The sequence below is a fragment of the Dipodomys merriami genome, unplaced genomic scaffold (genome assembly GCF_024711535.1).
Source record: "Dipodomys merriami isolate MVZ:Mamm:240054 unplaced genomic scaffold, mDipMer1.0.p SCAF_407, whole genome shotgun sequence".
Classification (NCBI taxonomy): domain Eukaryota; kingdom Metazoa; phylum Chordata; class Mammalia; order Rodentia; family Heteromyidae; genus Dipodomys; species Dipodomys merriami.
In genome coordinates, this window is record NW_027205682.1 from 272,619 (window position 1) to 293,726 (window position 21,108).

The 21,108-nt window shown below is 39.5% G+C and overlaps 1 protein-coding gene and 1 pseudogene across 1 annotated transcript; one reads left to right on the forward strand and one right to left on the reverse strand.

The window, feature by feature from the left end:
• Positions 1-1,872: 1,872 nt before the first annotated feature.
• LOC138806749 (cytosolic iron-sulfur assembly component 2B pseudogene) lies at positions 1,873-2,355 on the reverse strand (annotated as a pseudogene).
• A 5,762-nt stretch (positions 2,356-8,117) lies between these two features.
• LOC138806738 (zinc finger protein 84-like) lies at positions 8,118-19,903 on the forward strand. Its single transcript, XM_069992084.1, has 7 exons — positions 8,118-8,168; positions 10,839-10,965; positions 11,683-11,772; positions 13,090-13,190; positions 14,312-15,751; positions 15,823-15,958; positions 19,791-19,903. Exons 1-7 carry the CDS (start codon positions 8,118-8,120, stop codon positions 19,901-19,903), a joined length of 2,058 nt encoding a protein of 685 aa, XP_069848185.1.
• Positions 19,904-21,108: the final 1,205 nt, after the last annotated feature.

Here is a 21,108-nt window from a genome sequence, read left to right on the forward strand (position 1 = left end):
GGTTGATGATTTGTTTGGGAGTCATGAACTTGTGCTGCCATTTGCCTGTGTGCTTCCAGACACCAGAATCTGGCTTCTGAAGCTCCAAGAGCAATTTGGGTGTTTCTCCAGACTAGGAGACCCTGGAACTTTATGTTTATTATTTATTATGACCTAGAGATTTTGTTGTTAACCCATGTGACTTTAATTCACTTTGCCCTGCTGTAACATGAGCATGGTAACAATTGCAGTAAAATTGTAAAGTGTGTGCCTTGAATCTTCTTATATTGCAGCTCTATTTTGGGGTTCTGTGTTGTTTATCTGAGAGGCATTTTTACTCTGCTTCTGTTTGTTAGCCTTCTTAGCACTTCTGGCTTGTTTACTCATGTTTGTACGTAACCTTGTTTTTAGAGAAAGGTCTACATGGGATATTGGAGTAGTGTGTGCTGGTCCTATAGTTTCAGGAATGAAGCCTAGCAAGGAGGGCACCCTACAAATAGAAATCTCCCTCCTAAAGAACAGAGGCAGAAAAGCACAGGAAGGTGAAGATGTTTTTAGCTTTCCTTCCCCTAAGCAATAATTGGTTCTACTTCTTAAAGCAATCACTTGATGCTTTGGAAAGGAGCAATCACTTGACGCTTTTGAAAGGTTTAGACCAACTTTCAGGAGGGAAGGTGAGCTGAGCTGAGGAATAAGCCAGAGCATAGTTATCAGAGGGTACAGGAGGGTATGGTTTAGGGTAGAAGGAAAACTATCACAACTGAAAGTATCAGTCTAGGTACTAACCCCTAATCCAATTCTCAATGATTTATTCAGCCTCTTTCCACAATTATTTATAGTATGTGATCTGTCATACTTATCTTCAGTGCCCCATCTGTGGATTTGCTGATGCTAGCTCTAACATGTTGGTACTTCCTGGCAGTTCAGGGAGTTGAAGAGACCTTTGGCCTTCTAAGAAAATTGTAGAAGAAACCTTGAGAAAATATATATTGCTTGAGGTTGTATGCTTTGTAGATGTTATATATCCTGAAGATTTAGCTAGTATTACCCATTTGTCACAATCTTCTTAAAAAAGTAATAATTAGGAAATTCCTTTTGGAAATTGAAGTTAATAAGGCATAAACATTCCTTAAAATACCTTATAGGAACATGTTGGTCCTATTTTTGTGCACTTCTTATGGCATTTGCAACTTTAAAATGTTACTAACATGGATATTCTCTACTTTCTGTTTTTTTTGTTTTTTGGGTTTTTTTTGTTGGGGGGGGGGTTGGTCGTGGGGCCTGAACTCTGGGCCTGGGTGCTGTCCCTCAGCTCTTCAGCTCAAGGCTAGCATTCTACCACTTGAGCCACAGCGCCACTTCCAGCTTTTTTCTTTTTGCTTATGTGGTGCTGAGGAATCTAGCCCAGGGCCTCATGCATGCAAGGCAAGCGCTCTACACTGAGCCATCTTCCCAGCTCCTCTACTTTCTGTTGTTGATAAATTACAATTTCTCCAAAAGAATAATGAGCATATTTTACACCACTTAAAATGAGAGAGTGCCTAAAAATATATTCCAAGACAATTGATAAACTATAATTAAAATACAACGCCCTCTTTTTGTGTGCTAGTCCCAGTTCTTGAGATCAAGGTCTAAACACTATGAACTTCTTTTGCTCAAGGGTAATGTTTGCCACTTAAGCCACATCTCTACTCCCAGCTATAATTGGTAGTAATATGTCTAATAAAATAATCTGAAATAGAAATTTTTTAATGAATATAAATTAAAGGTTTATTACAAAATGCAGAATGTTAATTTCTCATTGTCAGTGATTCAAGAAAACAAAGTCATGACCCCTGGATGCAGCTGGGGCCAGTAGAGACCAGTGTGCAGGCTGGGAGTCAGAAGCCAAGCTTAAGAACGAGCTGACAGACACTGATTCACAACCTCTAGTAGGTGGGTGTTCTCCAGGGTAGCTGCTACTCGCTCCTTATCTGTAAGCTGTTTGTTCACTGCATGCTCCGAGGCGTGGGTTCCTGGGGTAATGTGCACATCCATCTTGAAACGCTGGGGAAGGGATCGCAGAAGCTTGACTTTGATAGACAAACCAATAAGGGTGGCCATGCTGCAGTGCAGAATGGTGGGCGTGAAGGCCACCGCCACTGTGATCTCAGGGTCACTAACCTGAACCCGAACTTGCTCTACTACGTTCAACTCCTCTAGGGTCAGGGGATGCCCTGGGTCATTGATGGAGCGAATAAGATCGAAGATCTCTGGTGCGTCAATTCTGTCAGAAACCTCCCCGTCCTCCTCCCCTGCAGTCATGGGCCGCTCCCCAGAGCGCTCATAGATGAGGGGGTTTGCATTCTCCAGCAGGCCACAGCCACCGCCTACCATCCAGCAACTGCGGCCAACCTGAAATAGAAATTTTTTAATGTTTAAGGAGTGATCTTCAGTCACTTATGTTTATGATGATAGTCCAAATCCCAAAAGAAAAAAAATGCCCACCCTGAAATATATTTCACTCCCGGTGTCAAGCATTGTGAATATAGACACATTGCCAATAATTAAATCTTTTAAAGTTTTTTAAAGTATGAAAGCATTCAGGTGATGCGGACAAAACCAGTAGTAAGATACAAACATTGCTTTAAAATGATTCATATTGTCTTTCCTAAAACATCCTCACTGAAATCTGCAGAGTAGATTCTCATTCTTGGCAAATATCACCGTAAAGTTCATTTTTTTTTCACCAATAGAGAATTCAACATAATTATCTCTAATTTTATTACCAAACATTTATATAGGTGATCAAGGACTTTGTAGGTCTATGTGTTTCTGTGTTTTCTCACACAGAGCAATTATGTATGGTCAGTAAGATGGTGTTTCAGATTTTACTTCCTTTTTTTTTTCCTTTTTTATTGTCAAGGTGATTTGCAGAGGGGTTGCAGTTACATAAGTAAGGTAATGAGTACATTTCTTTTCAAACTTGTTCTTCCTTCCCTCAATTTTCTTTTACTTTCCCTCCCCTACAACCCAGTTTATGTTATTTTAGATTAGCAAATTTCCATTCTAAGTAATTGTGTAAAAAAAAAAAAACCAGAACTGTGGATAATAGCAATTCCTATGTGATAAACCAACAAGTATAAGCAAAAGTTCACAGCTATTTAATTCATTATATTTAACTTTTATGAATCTAAAATTTGGGGTGTCCTCAGCTTAGTATTTAGAGTTAATGTTGTTTAAGTAACATAGAAAACTTTAATATTCTGTGTCCTTTGCTGAGGGTTGTTGGTTGGATTGTGTCACTCCTATGAGCAGTATTTTATGTTGCATCTTTATTAGGCCCTGTATCTCCAGCAGGATGGCCAAGGTTCTTTTTTTTGGGGGGGGGGCGGTTGTGGGGCCTAAACTCTGGGCCTGAGCGCTGTCCCTCAGCTCTTCAGCTCCAGGCTAGTGCTCTACCACTTGAGCCACAGTGCCACTTCCAGCTTTTTTCTTTTTCTTTTTTTTTTTTGAGACTAGAATTCTGTTTTATTTAAAGATAGGATTTTAAAGGATTGGGACTTCTGGGTGTGTTTTTTTCTTTCTTTCTTTTTTTTAACTGTAAAATGGGGTCAAAGTTAGTTTCATATTGAGCTGGAAGATTTTCCTCCTATGAACCTAATGCAGGCTGAGTTCTCTGTTACCTCCTGACCAAGCAATTCTGACGTGGTTGCTGTTCCATGGCTTCATGGAAGGACGTGTATGCATGCATGCATGTATGTATGTATGCATGTATGTATGCATGTACGTATGTATGTATATGTATTTATTTTTGTGCCAGTCCTGGGCTGAAACTCATGCACTGTCCCTGAGCTTTTTTGCTCAAGGCTAGTACCACTTGAGCCACAGCACCACTCCCAGCTGTGTGTGTGTATGTGTGTGTGTGTGATTAATTGGAGATATGAGTCTGAGTTTTCTACTCAGGCTGACTTTGAACTGAAATCTTCAGATCTCAGTCTCCTAAGTAGCTAGGATTATAGGCCTGAACCATAGGCTCCTGGCTTTACTTTTTTTTTTTTTTTTTTTTTGGGTCCGGTCATGAGGCCTGAACTCTGGGCCTGGGCACTGTCCCTCAGCTCTTCAGCTCAAGGCTAGTGCTCTACCTCTTGAGCCACAGCATCACTTCCGGCTTTTTTCTTTTTGCTTATGTGGTGCTGAGGAATTGAACCCAGGGCCTCAGGCATGCAAGGCAAGCGCTCTACCACTGAGCCACCTTCCCAGTCCCCACTTTTTTTTTTTTTTAATCTACAAATGGGGTGACATTTTTGTTCTTTGTCTACAAACATTTCCTCTTTCTGCCTATGTTTACAACATGTGTCTCATCGAAGGCCTGCTACCTGGAGTTGTCCTATAGACATGCTATGTTACAATCCCTTGTATCCTATTTCACAACCCTTAGAGGATGCCCCAAACCACAAACGGAACTGAGCCTTGAAGGACCAATGGTTTTCCTATCCATGTACACCTAGGATAATGTTTCGTTTCTAAACTAGACACAATAAGGGATTGGCAAAAACAACAATCACAACAACATACTGTAAGAAGTTAGTTAATTTTTGGAATCTTCCACTTAGTATTTTCAGACTGCGTTTGCTTGTAGAAGCCGAGAAATGAGGTCATGTGCTCTAGGGGCTGCTTCCAGCCAATAGCTGACCATTAAAACATTCTTCCAGTTCCTTCCATTTTCATCCCCAAATTGAAAGCAATGGTAACAGCCTCAGGTAGTTGACCACATTTTCCTTTGCTCTGCTTATTGAATCAGTTGGGGAATCTCTAAATTCAATAGAGTATTAAAAGGAAGAGTGACAGCCAGGAACTTCTCACTGATGAGTAACAGACAGACCAATTTCACTCGTAAGTCTTCATTCACAACATCCATCAGATCTTGTAGCCAATGCAACTTCATCTACAAACTGCTGGCCCATGATAGGTGCTGTTGCGGTTTGAATGTGCAGTGGAAACTTAAATCCCCAAATGGTTTCATGCTCATTATTAAAGAGCTTGACGTTGTGAGTTCAAGCTCTTTCTCTCTCATTGTCCCTTCCTCTTCTGCTTTCTGCTATGAGATGATGCAGCATGAAGGGCCCCTCTATCTTGCATTTCCCAGCTTAACTCCACGGCTGGTCTTCAAAACCCCAGGGCCTGCTTCCAATCCGGGCTTTGACAGCATGAGCCATTGACAGGCTGAAGGCCTTGTCATTGCTCCCTTTCCACTTTGGACATGTTACTTCTCCAGGACTTGAAATGTGCAACTTAGAATCTCTTTCCAAATAGGGAGCATCCTCAGTGCTGGTAAGTAGTTTGCAGGGTCCCTAAGAATGTTCACTTCAGCAGGACCAAGGCTTTGGCGGTCAGTGGCACTTACCCCAGGCCCTTCTGCAATACCCAGATGACAAACATACAACCAGTCTAATGGAACTGTAGGGTGTCAGGGAAGCTATCCCAGGGAGGTGTCACACCTTGGAATCCACCACAAAGTCCAACAGGAGGTGCTGGAGGAAGCACTGCTTTCTGGAGACTACATCCCACTGCCCGCTGCAGAAATCAGGGTACTGGGGAGTGCGCGCGGCCTTTTGGGCCGGGAGGTGAGGCGAGGCCGGGGCTGGGCGGGGCCGTGCTCCAGGCCCCGGAGTTCTCTGAGTTCTCTGTGGCCAGGCCCCCCCGCATCCCGCTGCCGGTGGCAGGGGTCGCCCCAGCTTTTTTCTTTTTGCTTATGTGGTGCTGAGGAATCAAACCTAGGGCCTCATGCATGCAAGGCAAGCGCTCTACCACTGAGCCACCTTCCCAGCCCCCAAGGTTCTTAATTTTACTGTTTAGGAAAGAGAATTAGGAGCTTCTCAAACCTGTGTTTGCATCATCTTTACTGGTGTCAAGCAGGTTCAATGGCAAATAGCAAGTCATTGCACAAGGGTGCTCTGAGTATTTCGATACAGGGAATTAGGCCATTTGGCAACCATTATTGGAACACTATAACATTAGAAAAACCAATTGTATATATTTTTTCCGGTATAACTCTGGGTGAGAAAAATTAAGTTATAACATACATGCATTCCATGGTGTCTAAGTATGTATGAGGTAGAGCACAAATGGTCACTGGAGTCCTAAGATGGATACCTGTGCATTAATAGATTAATAGCTCATGTGTCCCTAAGTGTATTTCAGTAATAACTAGTTTTAGTAAAAATGTGATATAATTTTTTTTGGTTTCAATTATTCAATTATTTTGTGGGAACATTAGTTTTTATGAATTCTACATGTATATTAAACATAGACATGAATTGCTTTTATACTATACCAACTAATGGACTGTGGATTTGTCTTTAGTGTTCAATGCTTTACTTCACACTTGAAACAATCTTCCCTTATAAGAAGGCTTTATGCTTTTCCAGCTTATGTATAATGGTTTGAGCAGGAAAATCTGGGGCAAAATCACACAGGTTTTTTCCTGACTCTGTAATTTGGCTTATCTTCCAGCCATGCTTCCAGAATAATCTGTTCATTGTCAACAGCAAGAAAGAATGAACGGATCTCTGGTGAGTTGCTTTTTATTCCTCTTTACTGTACATTCCATTTTATGAACCTAAGTATGTCTAAGATTTAAAAACAGAAAAAACAGGTCCAGCTTGAGGAACATGTTCATAAATTAATTAAAAATTGCTTATAGATTTAGTAGTTTATAAAATCTCACCTTTTGTCTTGAGTGCAGATTTGCTTGTTTCCAATGTTTTAAAATTTATTTATTGAGATGAAGTGATTACTTAAATTTCCACAATATTTTGGGATAGTTAGCCAAAGTCAAAACACATTTTTAACTTTACAAGGCTAATTGTCATCATCATGGTCTATGAAGCTTGTGAACTCTACAAACTTTGACAATACAACTATCTCTTCCATGTCGGGTGATATGCACATTTCTTTCTTTGTGCTTAGTGTAAGCTATTCCCTCTTTCTCTCTCATTCCCTCCCTTGCACCACTGCCCTTGAGTTGTGTATGTAGTTCACTTTCATGGATGTCCAGGGCAGCTGATAGACCCCTTTGCTGTATTTTATCACTTGTTTCTTTCTGATTCTATACCCTCCTCCTAGATTCCCTCATATGTGCACTTGTATATCAGGGAGACCATATGTCAGCTTGGCTTATTTTGCTCAACATGATTTGTTCTAGTTCTATTTTCCTACAAATGTCATTATTTTGTCCTTTCTAATGGCTACATAAAAAATTCCATTGTATATAGGTACCACAATTTTGGATCCATTCATCTGTAGTGGGCATCTGTGTTGTTTCCATATCTTGGCTATTGTGAAAAGTGCAGCAATGAACATGGAGGTGCATGTGTCCTTGTATCCTGGTTCCTGTTGCTCAGGGTAGATACCTAGGAGTGATATAGCTGGGTCATAGGTAAGGTGTATGTTTAGTTTTCTGAGGAACCTCCAGACTGCTTTTTCCAGAGTGGTTGCATTAGTTACATTCCCACTGCGAATGCATTCCCACCACTAATCTTTCTCCACATCCCCACCTTCATTTGTTGTTGTTTGAATTTAGGATCTAAGCCATTCTGACTATGGTAAGGTGGTACCTCAGGGTTGTTTTTATTTGCATTTCCTTTATGCCCTGGGATGATGAACATTTCCTGTGTTTAATTGCCATTTTTATCTCTTCTTCTGAGAAATTTCCCTTTAGATCCCTTTCCCATTTAATTATTGGTTTGTTAGATTTGGGAGAGATTAGTTTCTTGAGTTCCCTGTATATAGTGGATATTAGGCCTTTGTCTGGTATATTGCTGGTAAATATCTTTTCCCAGTTGTTTGGCTGTCTTTCTAGTTTGGTAGCTATGTCTGTAGCTGTGCAGAAACTTTATTTTAAGGTAGTCCCAGTTGTCGAGTCTCTCTCCAATTGTTGTGACCCTGGGACTCTCTGTTCAAGAAGGTACTGCTTGTGTCTTTAAGTTCCAGTGTCTCTCCTACTCTGTCCTGCGGTAGTTTCAGAGTTTGAGGTTTGATGTTAAGATCTTTAATCCATTTTGAGTTGATATTAGTGCATGGTATTAGGCTGGGGTCCACTATAGTTTTCTGCATGTGGCTGCCCAGTTTTCCCAGCACCAATCGTTGAAGAGACTATGTTTTTTCCAGTGTATGTCTTTAGCTCCTTTGTCAAACAGCAGCTGATGGTAAGTATGTGGTTTTATTTCTAGGTCTTCTAGTCTATTCCATTGGTTTTCAGGTCTATTTTAGTGCCAACACAAAGCTGTTTTGTTATTATGACTCTATAGAAGAGCTTGAAATCTGGTATTGTGATACCTCCTGCTTTGCTCCTTTTGCCTAGGATTGCTTTGGGTATTCTAGGTCTTTTGCAGTTCCCGATGAATTTTTGGGTTGTTTTCTCTATTTCCATAAAGAATGTCATTGGGATTTTTATTGGAACTGCATTGAATTTGTATATCATTTTTGGCAGGATGGCCATTTTCACAATATTGATTCTGCCTATCCAAGAACATGGAAGGTCTTTCCATTTCCTGATGTCCTCTTTAATTTCTTTCTTTAGGCTTTTATAGTTTTCACTAAATAGGTCCTTTACATCTTTGGTTAGGTTAATTCCTAGCCATTTGGAGGTTATTATGAATGATGTTGTTTTCCTGATTTCCCTTTCTTCTTGTATATTGTTGATATACTGAAAGGCAACTGATTTTTGTGCACTAGTTTCATATCCTGCTACTTTGCTCAAGTGACTTATAAGTTCTGTGAGTTTGGGAGTGGAATTTTGGGGGTCGTTTAGGTATAAGATCATGTCATCTGCAAATAGGGATAGTTTAATTTCTTCCTTCCTTTTGTGGCTCTCTTTAATGTCCTTTTCTTACCTTATTGCTCTGGCTAAGGATTCCAGAACTATTTATTCTAGATTTTCTACTCACTAGCTTTCATTATTTTTCTCGCTCTCTCTTTTTGTATCTATTTTTCTATCACTTTTTCATTTTCTTTCTCTCAGGGCCTCTTCCATCCATCTGTCTCTTTTTTTCTTTTCTTCAACTGATCTATCTGGGAACTAGTTTTTCTTACTGATCAATTTAATTTGCTGATGTGGCTCTTAGAATTCAGATTTTTATTATCCATTATATAGGGAAAGTGTTGCCTAGATAGTTCTATGGGATTCCAGAGCCAAAGAAAATTAGAAAAACCTAAAGACATATACACATAGAGAGATTGTTAGTTATTTCATTATAATTTTGATATGAATTTTTCTCATTACTATTATTTACTATTTGCATATATTCTTCAGTTTTTTTCCCATTTTAAAATCAGATTTTCTGTGCAGTAGTTTTGGATTGGTTTTATATTTTCTAATGCATTCCAGTAATTAACATATTTAGAAATATTTGAGAACATTTTCTTTTATACCATGTTTTTTCTTTTTGGTTCATTGTACCTTTTGAAGGAAAAGTTTTAAGTGTATGAATTTAAATAATGTTTAGCTTTGTATCAGATACTTTTGGTGTCCTATCCAAGGAGTTACTGTCAAATCTAATGTCATGAAGCTTTTCTTCCCTCCTCTCTTCTTTTCTTCCTGCCCTTTCCCTCTCTTTCCCTCCTCTCCACACCTCTCTTGCCCCTCTTCTTTCTTCTTTTCCCTACCCCTTTGCTCCCCTTCTCTCCCTGTTCCACTTTTTCTTTTCTCTTTAGCTCTGAGATGAGGATTGCTGTGTTGTCACAGTTGGTATCTAACTTGGAAACTCATTTGATATTCCTACCTCAATCACCATCATACCTTTCTTGGGCTAGTACTGGATCTTGAACTCACAGCCCTCATAGTCAGTTAGCTTCTTCATTCAATGTTGGGCCCATCACTTTAGCCATGAGTCCAACCTGCTTATTAGCTGCTTAAATTGAGTTGTCTACTCAGGCTGGTTTATAGACCTCAGCCTCCAAAGTAAGTAGGATAGGATACCAGTTGAGCCAGAAGCAATTGTTTTGTTTATTCTTACCTGAATATTTAACATTAACAGTTAATTGGATATTACAATGAAACAAGATTATTGTTATTGGTTTATGCAGAATTAATATTCAACCTAAACTCAAATATTTCATGATTCAAATTAAGTGTTGTATTTTATTTCAAATAATCTTTTCAAGAAATATTTTATTACTCCCTCACCTATAGTCTATATTGTAGGAGGTAGGCAGTGTTTACAAAAATTCATGCTAGCAGTTCTTTTTTACTTAGGAAGGAAGTATCAGAATATCTATGACCTTACTACATTCTTTAGAAAATTAATAACAAAAATGATTGACATAGGATATTGTTATTGTGGGAACTAAGTCAAATCTTGTATGGCCTTATCAATCATTAGCTACTTTCTTGAGTACTATTACTCCATTTAACATTAACCTGGACACTGTGCTTTTTGTAGATCTACTAAAGTGGTATGTAGTCCATGTGATGTCCTTAATGTGTTTTGATTGCTTACAACAATACTTTTTAATAGAAGATCTAAATAGGCTCTTCACTGGGAAGAAAAAGTAATTTTTTTTACTATATTGTTACCCTAATATGTAGTAAATTTTATCAAAACATCTTTCTGGTACCTACTTATATTTAATGTTATCATGTCAGGTTATTAGCTCCTTAGAATTGTTATCTTCTTTCTCTTGCTAGCACCAAAAATGTGTTCTGATTTATTAGGGAATCTTTGTATTTTAATTAGTGTTAACATAGAGGCAAAATATTTGATTTTTAATTCTCCCAATGTATAGATGACACAAAATACATGTTAAAAGGGTGAAATTCCGGACCTACTGTTCCCATGACTGAAGGCTAATTATTTGATGGAAATATACCCTCACAGAAGCTGGTGTCATTTGATGATTTGTCTGTGGACTTTAGCTGGGAGGAGTGGATGGACCTGGACACTGCTCAGAGGACCTTGTATAGAGATGTAATGCTGGAGACCTACAACAACCTGGTGTCTTTGGGTGAGCAAAAGTCATACTAATTTGCAAAGTCAAATGATTTGTTTTCAGTAGATATCTGAATATTTGTCAGATTTTCAATAGTATTTAAATGTAAAGTTCCAGTGTGTGAGAAGTATCATGTCTTCCAAAGGAAAACTTCAACTTTATCATGTAACTCTTGAGGCAATTTTATTCTCATTCTTCAAGGAGCAAATCAGAAATTTGACAAAAGTTTTAAACTATGCTCCACTAACAGGAGACTGTCTTCCAAACTTGAGGTGATTATTTTAGGTGGTATACAGTAGAAGAGGTATGACTATTGGAAATATGAACTGGAAATCACTAGTTGAAAGTGGCTATTTATAATCCAAACCTGTCCCTGGGTGCAATGGTTCAGGCCTATAATCCTAGCTACTCAGAAGGCTGAATCTGGGGAATTTCAGTTTGAAGCCAGCAATGGCTGAATAGTCCCCATGAGACTCTTATCTCCAATTAACCACTCAAAAATTAAAAGTGTAGAGGGGACTTAAACTTTTACAATGCTATCATAGAGCACAAGGGCCGAGATTAAGCAACAAAACCAGTAAAATAAATCCAAAGCTGGGGGAAAGTCAATCATGAAGCCAGTGAAAACTGAGAAACAACATTTAAGAGCAACATTGTGAACAGGATGTCTGAGATGTTAGAGGAATAATGACTCAGCATGAACAATAGTTCTGCACTGGTTCTTATTAACAGAGCACTGTGTTCCTAAACCTAACTTGATTGTCAAGCTGGAGCAAGGTGTAGAACCATGGATAGGAGAAGCCTCAGACAAGAATTTCTCAGGTAAGTTAATGCACCTTGCATAGTGACATTGGATCCAGCCCCCAGTTGGTAAGTTCATCTTGTGCTGAACTGAGCAATAATGTTCCTAGTCAGAGAATTATGTGATCCTTTATCTCCTTTGTGAATCAAGAATTAATATGGAGATACCCTGAATTCTGTGTGGCAGTTGAGTTATAGTTAGCAATTCTCTTTCTCTGTATGGAAATCATTCTGAAACAAACCAACAAAAAGTAATGGAGGAAATGAGATATCATTTTCTTTGAAACTAGCACAATCCGGGTAAGTGGAAATAAGGAGTACTTCTGGGCTACTATCCTTTGAGAAAGCAAATTTCTTTTTTTTGGGGGGGGGGTCCAGTCGTGGGCCTGAACTCTGGGCCTGGGTACTGTCCCTCAGCACTTCAACATAAGGCTAGTGCTCTACCATTTGAGCCACAGTGCCACTTTCCGGCTTTTTTTTTCTGCTTATGTGGTGCTGAGGAATCAAACCCAGGGCCTCATGCATGCAAGGCAAGCGCTGTACCACTGAGCCACCTTCCCAGCCCCAGAGAAGGCAAATTTCTTATCAGTCATGGTTGGCAGAGACTGGGATTCAGAACCAAAGATTTTAGTATAGAGAGGATAATTGAGTGATCTTTACCTGGAGGATATTTGGTCTTCCATGAATCTAAAAGGCAGGAGTGTTAGAAAAGGAATTTTGATGAAACTTTGTTAAAGATGGAGAGAAATGGTTTTTAAAATTCTCAAAGGGACCTAAAAGTAATTCTTACTAAGAAGTTAGAACTGAAGAGATATAGGTATGAATCCTTACTTCTGAGAACAATTCCTGTTTAAGTGAAAGGACAAGGGGTGTATAAAACATTCTTTTGGTCTCTGAATCTAGAAAATATTACTTTTCCTAACCTACTAGTTAAGAAAAAAGCAGCACAGTACATAAATTTTTTCAAGAAAAATGAAAAACACAGCAGCTATCCCCTTATGATCAAACAAAAGTATATTTGAGAAAAACAACACCGTAATTACTAAAGGCAGATGGCTAGTACTTGGCTTAAAATTCTAGCAGCACATAGTTGAGTGATTTGAGTAAATATTTCCTCTGATATAAAAGAAGAAAAAATTTAAACACAAAAACATTATTTTCCACTGGAAGTAATCAGTATTACTTCAATACATTTGAGAAAAAAGCATATATTTTCTATAAATCATTTCTGACTTTGATATTTTAAAATCTCTAACAGTTACAATGAAATAAATGTCTACACTAAGTGAACTTTGGATTTTACTTATTTTTTATCTTTTTTTCTATGACTCATCTTAGATGTCCCAGGAATTGAGGATGTGATTAAGATGTGCCAGCAAAGTCCAGATGAATGTCTGTGTGAAGCAACAGTCACGAAAATTAACACAGTGGAGGAAAGGGTGAGATTAGTAATGACCCTTAATTTGAGCTCAAAACATAAGCCAGAGGTGATTAGAAATAATGTGAACTCCTTAGAGATAAGGACTGAGGATTTCATTGAGTATCAGTATAGTGAGCCTGATGAGATGCATGCTGCATGTAGGCCTGGTGTGTCTCCTGTAATTGAAGAATCCTGCAGATATTCAGAACATTTTAGTCAAAAGTATGAGAACTCCAAATGAGCTGCAGAATTTTGAATATGGAGAAGGGAAGTATTAAACTCAGAGACCATATTCTTTTTTAAAATTTTTCTTATTTAAAAAGCTTTTTTGTCAGTTGTGGGGCTTGAACTCAGGGTCTGTGCACTGTCCCTCAGCTCTTCAGCTCAACGCAGTGCTCTACCACCTGAGCCACAGCACCAATTCCTGTTTTCTGGTACTTTATTGGAGATAAGAGTCTCACAGACTTTCCTGCCCTGCCTGGCTTTGAACCACAGTTCTTAGATCTCAGCCTCTTGAGTAACCAGGATTACAGCATAAACCACCAGTGCCTGGGTTAGAGATCATATTCTTTTTTTTTTTTTGGTCATGGGGCTTGAACTCTGGGCTTGGGTGCTGTCCTTGTGCTCTTCAGCTCAAGGTAAGCACTTTACCGCTTGAGTCACAGCACCACTTTCGTTTTTCTAGCAGTTTATTGGAGATAAGAGTCTCATGAACCTTCCTTCCTGCCCGGGCTGGCTTTGAACCGCAATCCTCAGATCTCAGCCTCCTGAGTAGCTAGGATTACAGGCGTGAGCCACCAGCGCCCGGCTAGAGATCATATTTTTTAGATGTAATTGGGTTTGTGTGAGAGAGACCTTCCACTTAGTAAATATAGAAAAGACTATAAGTCAGCTCTCCTTGTCTAAGAAATACTTCAGAGAGTAAGGAGAGCACCTGAATGTATGGTCTGTACGAAAACATTCTACTTTAGCCTTATAGTCACTACACATCAGAAAATATACTCAGGACAGAATCCTTGTCCATGTAGTGGACATTAGTCCATTAGTCTTTCACTAAAGCAATATACCTTACAAAACCTCAGAGCAAAGCTCCAGAGGAGTAGTCTGATGAGTTTCCAATTTGCAAAATTTATCTTTCAGAAGTCAGACCTGACTTTCCAGCCTGAAACACGCACAGTAGAGCTACCCTATGCATATGAGGAATGTAGGAAATTTCCTACCCAGAAGTCATCTCTCAGCAGGCATCGGAGAACTCACACAGAAGAGAAAACTTCTGAATGCAAGAAATGTGGAAAGACCTTCAGGCAGTCATACCTCATTTTTCATCAGAGAACACACACAGGAGAGAAACCTTATGAATGTAACAAATGTGGAAAATCTTTCAGACACAAGGCAAACTTTACTGTCCATTGGAGAATCCATACAGGAGAGAAACCTTATGACTGTGACAACTGTGGAAACTCCTTCAGACATAAGTCAGGCCTCACTTTGCATCAGAGAAGACACACAGGAGAGAAACCTTATAAATGTGACAAATGTGGAAGGTCTTTCACCCGTAAGACACACCTTCATGTTCACCACAGAATACACACAGGAGAGAAACCTTATAAATGTGACAAATGTGGAAGGTCTTTCACCCGTAAGACACACCTTCATGTTCACCACAGAATACACACAGGAGAGAAACCTTATGCATGTATAAAATGTGGACAGTCTTTCACCCGTAAGGCATCCCTTCATGTTCATCAAAGAACACACACAGGAGAGAAACCTTATGAATGTGACAACTGTGGAAACACCTTCAGACAGAAGTCAGACCTCACTTTGCATCAGAGAAGACACACAGGAGAGAAACCTTATAAATGTGACAAATGTGGAAGGTCTTTCTCCCGTAAGACACACCTTCATGTTCACCACAGAATACACACAGGAGAGAAACCTTATAAATGTGACAAATGTGGAAGGTCTTTCACCCGTAAGACACACCTTCATGCTCATCAAAGAACACACACAGGAGAGAAACCTTATGAATGTAACAAATGTGGAAAATCTTTCAGACACAAGGCAAACTTTACTGTTCATTGGAGAATCCATACAGGAGAGAAACCTTATGAATGTGACAACTGTGGAAACACCTTCAGACAGAAGTCAGACCTCACTTTGCATCAGAGAAGACACACAGGAGAGAAACCTTATAAATGTGACAAATGTGGAAGGTCTTTCGCCCGTAAGACACACCTTCATGTTCACCACAGAATACACACAGGAGAGAAACCTTATGCCTGTATAAAATGTGGACAGTCTTTCACCCGTAAGGCATGCCTTCATGCTCATCAAAGAACACACACAGGAGAGAAACCTTATGAATGTAACAAATGTGGAAAATCTTTCAGACACAAGGCAAACTTTACTGTTCATTGGAGAATCCATACAGGAGAGAAACCTTTTGAATGTGACAACTGTGGAAACACCTTCAGACAGAAGTCAGACCTCACTTTGCATCAGAGAAGACACACAGCAGAGAAACCTTATAAATGTGACAAATGTGGAAGGTCTTTCGCCCGTAAGACACACCTTCATGTTCACCACAGAATACACACAGGAGAGAAACTGATGCCTGTATAAAATGTGGACAGTCTTTCACCCGTAAGGCATACCTTCATGTTCATCAAAGAACACACACAGGAGAGAAACCTTATGAATGTAACAAATGTGGAAAGTCTTGCAACTGGAAGGCAGAACTTACTATTCATCAGAGAACACACACAGGAGAGAAGCCTTATGAATGTAAGATGTATGAAAAGTCCTTTACCTGAAAGTCAACCCTCAACAAACAAAAGAATTCACACAGGTGAGAAACCATATAAATGTAACGAATGTGCAAAGTCTTTCATCCAGAAGACAGAACTTCATGTCCATCAGAGAATACACACAGCAGAGAAAGCTTATGAATGTAAGATATGTGAAAAGTCCTTTACCCAAAAGTCAACCCTCAACAAACAAAAGAATTCACACAGGTGAGAAACCTTATGAATGCAATAAATGTGGAAAGTCTTTCAGCCGGAAGTCACATGTCACTTTGCATCAGAGAACACATACAGGATAGAAACCTTATGAATGCAACAACTATGGAAAGATTTTAAGTGGAGGTCACACATGATAGAATTCACACAGTTGAGAAACCTTATAGATGTAACAAATGTGGAAAATCATTTAACCAGAACCTCCCAACTCAGCAGGCATAAGTGAATTCATACACATGAGAAATCTTAGGAATATAACAAATGTGGAAGATCTTTCACCTGGAAAAAACTCAATTTATATCAGAGAACCCACACTGGATAGAAGCCTCATGCATGTAGCAAATGTGCAGTTTTTCACTCAGAAGGCACAGCTTAGGATTCTTCATTGACTACCCACAGGAGAGACATATTATGAATACAACAAATGTGGAAAGTTTTTCAAGAAGACATAGGTCAGTTTGTCTCAGAAAATACCCAGAGGACAGAAGCCATATGAATGTAACAAATATGGAAATTCCTTAGCCATTAAAGCATAGCTGAGCCCTGGATTCAAATAGAACATGACATCTATACAATGAATAGATTATTCTATGCCACAGTTCCATGTTGGTTGTTGTGGACATGTTACTCCTGCCTATGTTATTCCAATTGTCTAACCATGGGAAAGTCAAGTGAGCCTTAACTCTACATCCTTTATATTGCAGCTCATAGATAATATCTACTGTTTCCTGTGATCTCAACCCAGCCCTGAGGGAAGGGTAGATTGTTTTTAAATACTTCCTCAGAATCCCAACACTCCTGAGTAATGGTAATGAGAAAAGAATCTAGTTGAGTGCTGGAGAGCTATCTCCTGGAACCCTTCATTCCTCTGTATAATGTCATGGAATCCAAAGCCAGAGCAAGTTTTTTTCCCTTTCTTCAAATCTTCATCAACTTATCCTGGAAATACTGATGCTCTAGTAGATAGCCTAAGCCAGGAAAAGATTCAAATCATGAATGCCTACCAAGTCTACATTTCCACTCCTGGGGAAAAATAGGTCACCTTCTTCGAAATGGACTTTTTCTGAAGGACATGAGGAAGAGCACACTTGTACAATCCACTCACCATCTTGCTGTCAAAGACCTCTAGGGAGCCTTTCTGATCAGTAGGTGACCCCACCTGTGACCATTGTTCTACGTGGCTCCCAAGATGGTTCACAGATCAGAACATCCTGAACCAATTACCAATTGATATCTGTGCCAAGAATTCACTTTTCCTTGACTGATTGGCCCCGGTTAGTCTTTTGTCCTACTGAAGTGATGCTATGAAGGGAATGACAACTTTCTGCTGATTACTGATGTGAGTCAAACACGCCAGGGGTCAAGGTCAGCTGAGAAAAGTTATCTGCCTCTTCAGGTACTCCTCAACAATCAGGGGCCCAGTCAGTCTTACCCTCACCAGGTGCTTCAGGATAGATACCCAGTCACTCCCACAGTCCTTAACTCACTGAGAACCATCCAAGCTATTTTCCCTTCATCATCCACTATGCACTCTACTGACCTGATGACACTACGCCTTGTGACTACTTCCTCAGGATCCCCCTAGTCACAGGGACAAAGTTATCTTCTCTCTTTCAGGGACAGTTATCCTCTCTCTCTCTCTCTCTCTCTCTCTCTCTCTCTCTCTCTCTCTCTCTCTCTCTCTCTCTCTCTCTCTCTCTCTCCTCTCTCTCTCTCTCTCTCTCTCTCTCTCTCTCTCTCTCTCTCTCTCTCTCTCTCTCTCTCTCTCTCTCTCTCTCTCTCTCTCTCTCTCTCTCTCTCTCTCTCTCACACACACACACTACTCTGAAAACCCATGTAAAATTTCTGGATTTCCATGTCTAATGTTTTCTATTTGGACATCAACACAAATAAGATGATGCACAATTTGTTTCATGATATTCTATTACTATATTTATCTTTTTTTGTTTGTGCTCATAGAGAGCTTTAAACTCATGGCACATTAGTCTTTGGTTTTTATGCTCAAGCTTGGTGCTCTACTCCTTATGCCACATATCAAATTTTGATATTGTTCTATTTTGTATCACGAGTCCTTCTGATAAGGGCAGTGAAGGTGTGCCCCCTGTTACATTTTCTCTTCTAAGATGTTTACATTCAAAGAACTACAATATTTTAAATTAGAAAAGTATTTTTAAAAATGGTTTCATTGCAGAACCTTAAGTCAAAATGTAGTATTTTGTTGCATATTTAAAAATAAGTAAAGATATTGTTTGGTTTTTTTTCTTTCTTCCTTTTTTTTTTGTCTTTCCTGGGCCTGGGCACTGTACCTCAGCTCTTCAGCTCAAGGCTAGCGTTCTACCATTTCAGCCACATCACCACTTCTGGCTTTTTCTGCTTATGTGGTGCTGAGGAATCAAACCCAGGGCCTAATGCATATAAGGCAAGCACTCTACCACTGAGCCACCTTCCCAGCCCCTATTAGAGAATTTTTAAAAAGATGAGGAATAGCTGGGCACTGGTAGCTCACACCTGCAATCCTAGCTTTTCAGAAGGCTGAGATCTGAGGATCATGGTTGAAAGCCAGCCCAGGAAGGAAAGTCCATGAGACTCTTATCTCCAATAAAAACCACTCAAAAACTGGAAGTGGCGCTGTGGCTCAAGCAGTAGAGAGCTCCCCTTGAGCTGAGAAGCACAGGGATAGAGCCCAAGCCCAGAGTTCAAGTCCCACGACTGACCAAAAAAAAAAAAAAAAGATGAGGAATATAGATTAAGTAACATTGAGCAGTCTCTTGTAAAAGCAGCATTCAGAAACTCTAAACATACCTCCATAACAATAGTAAAGATTTCCCATTTCTCAGAATTTTAGAAGGAACCTGAGCATATCCCAACTGTTCACAAATGTGAACCTCTTGGCTCTCAATGACAGTTGGAGTTGAAGGCAAGACTTCATTCTTCATCTCATTGTGGTAAGAGGTCATAGAATGTTCACATTGAGCACCTGCCAACATACACATTGACATCGTATTGTTTCAAAAATAAATCCCACAACCACATGTTACTATAATGTCTGGATATGAAATCATTTTAAAATGGCAAAAGAGAGCATCAATCAAAATGTACTTTCATTGATTGAAAATTTCAGTGTGAATTAAAAAAAAAACAATAAAATTGGATTGGAGGAAACGCCATCACTGGAGCCCGTGAACTTCAAGATCCAGGGCCAAGTCTCAGCCTTAATGCCACTCCTGCCACCACCCAGAAGCCACTGAAACCCTGTCTGTCCTCCACCACCTACTCAGGACACAAAATCCAGTCATGGGTACAAATGAGCTGGTACAGAAGGCCAAACTGACCTAGCAGGCTGAGCAATATGGTGACATGAAGTCTCACTGAGCAAAGAGCTGAATTGTCTAATGATTAAAGGAATCTTCTCTCAGTTGCTTACAGAAATGTTATAGATGCCTATAGGTCATCTTAGAGGGTCATTTCAAGTATTGAGCAAAAAAATGGAAGGTGCTGAGAAAAACAGCAGATGATGAAGAACATAGAATCAAGAATGAGCTAGGAGATAGCTACAATGATGCACTGTCACTTTTGGAAACGTTCTCTATCCCTAGTGCTTCACAAGCAGAAAGCAGTCTTGTATTTGAAAATGAAGAGAGACTACTACCACTACTTGGCTGAGATTGCTGCTGCTGATGACAAGAAAGGGATTGTGAATCGTTCATAACCAGCATACCAAGAAGCTTTTGAGATCAGCCAAAAGGAAATGCAAGCTGAGTGCTAGTGGTTCACACCTGTAATCCTAGCTACTCAGGAGGCTTAGATCTGAGCATCACCGTTCAAAGCCAGCCCAGCCTGGGCAGGAATGTCTGAGAGACTTTTGTTTTTCTTGTCAAAATAGTGTACAGAGGGGTTACAATTACATGAGCAAGGTAATGAGTACATTTCATATCAAGCATTGTTGCCTCCTCCTTTGTTTCCCCATCCCATCCCTTCCTATCCCCCCCTCACATCTCATCACACCCTCCACCCCCATGTGCCAAAATTGTAAAATTCGTTTTTCGGCATAACGTGTTGTACTTCATATTGTTGCAATGGGTCCACCTGTATCCCTATTTAAACAATTTGTTTTTTCCTTTCCCCTCCACAAATTATACAACATCAAATACAGTGAAAACAGGGGTTATACCATCAGGGAGGGACATACAAAGCAATAAAGAAATCTTATAAATATGTTAGAAACAATAGCAAGATAGAAACATTTGAGACTCTTATATCTGATAAACCTCTCAGAAAACCAGAAGTGGCGCTGTGGCTCAAGTAGTAGAGCACTAGCTTTGAGCTGAAGAGCTGAGAGACAGTGCACAGACCCAGAGTTCAAGCTTCACAACTGATAAACCTATCAGTTTGGGTCTGCCCCTTAACTTCTCTGTGTTTTATTATGAAATTCTGAACTCCCCAGAGGAAGCTAGCTTTCTTGCAAAGACAGCTTTTGATGAAGTCATTGCTGAACTTGATACATTCAGTGAAGAGTGGTTCAAAGACTGCACGCTAATAACGTAGTTACTGAGCGAAAAGTTGACATTGTGGATATAAGATGAAGTGAAAGCAGGAGAAGGAGGGGAAATTAAATGGCTTTCCAACTTTTGTCTGCCTCATTCTAAAATTTATACAGTAGACCATTTGTCATCCATACTGTCCCACAAATAGTTTGTCGTTTATGATTTATGACAGGTTTACGTTGCTTCTATTTGAATTTCTATATTTCCCAGGGTTTTTTTTTGTTGCTTAATATTAGGGGAATAGATATTGCCCATTAACATTTAGTAAGCTATCTGTTTTCATCTTGAGATGACCAATATGAGGATGTAGAATTTTTATACAAGTTGTAAATGTTTGGCATGTACTTTGGTACATGGTGACTTCACAAAG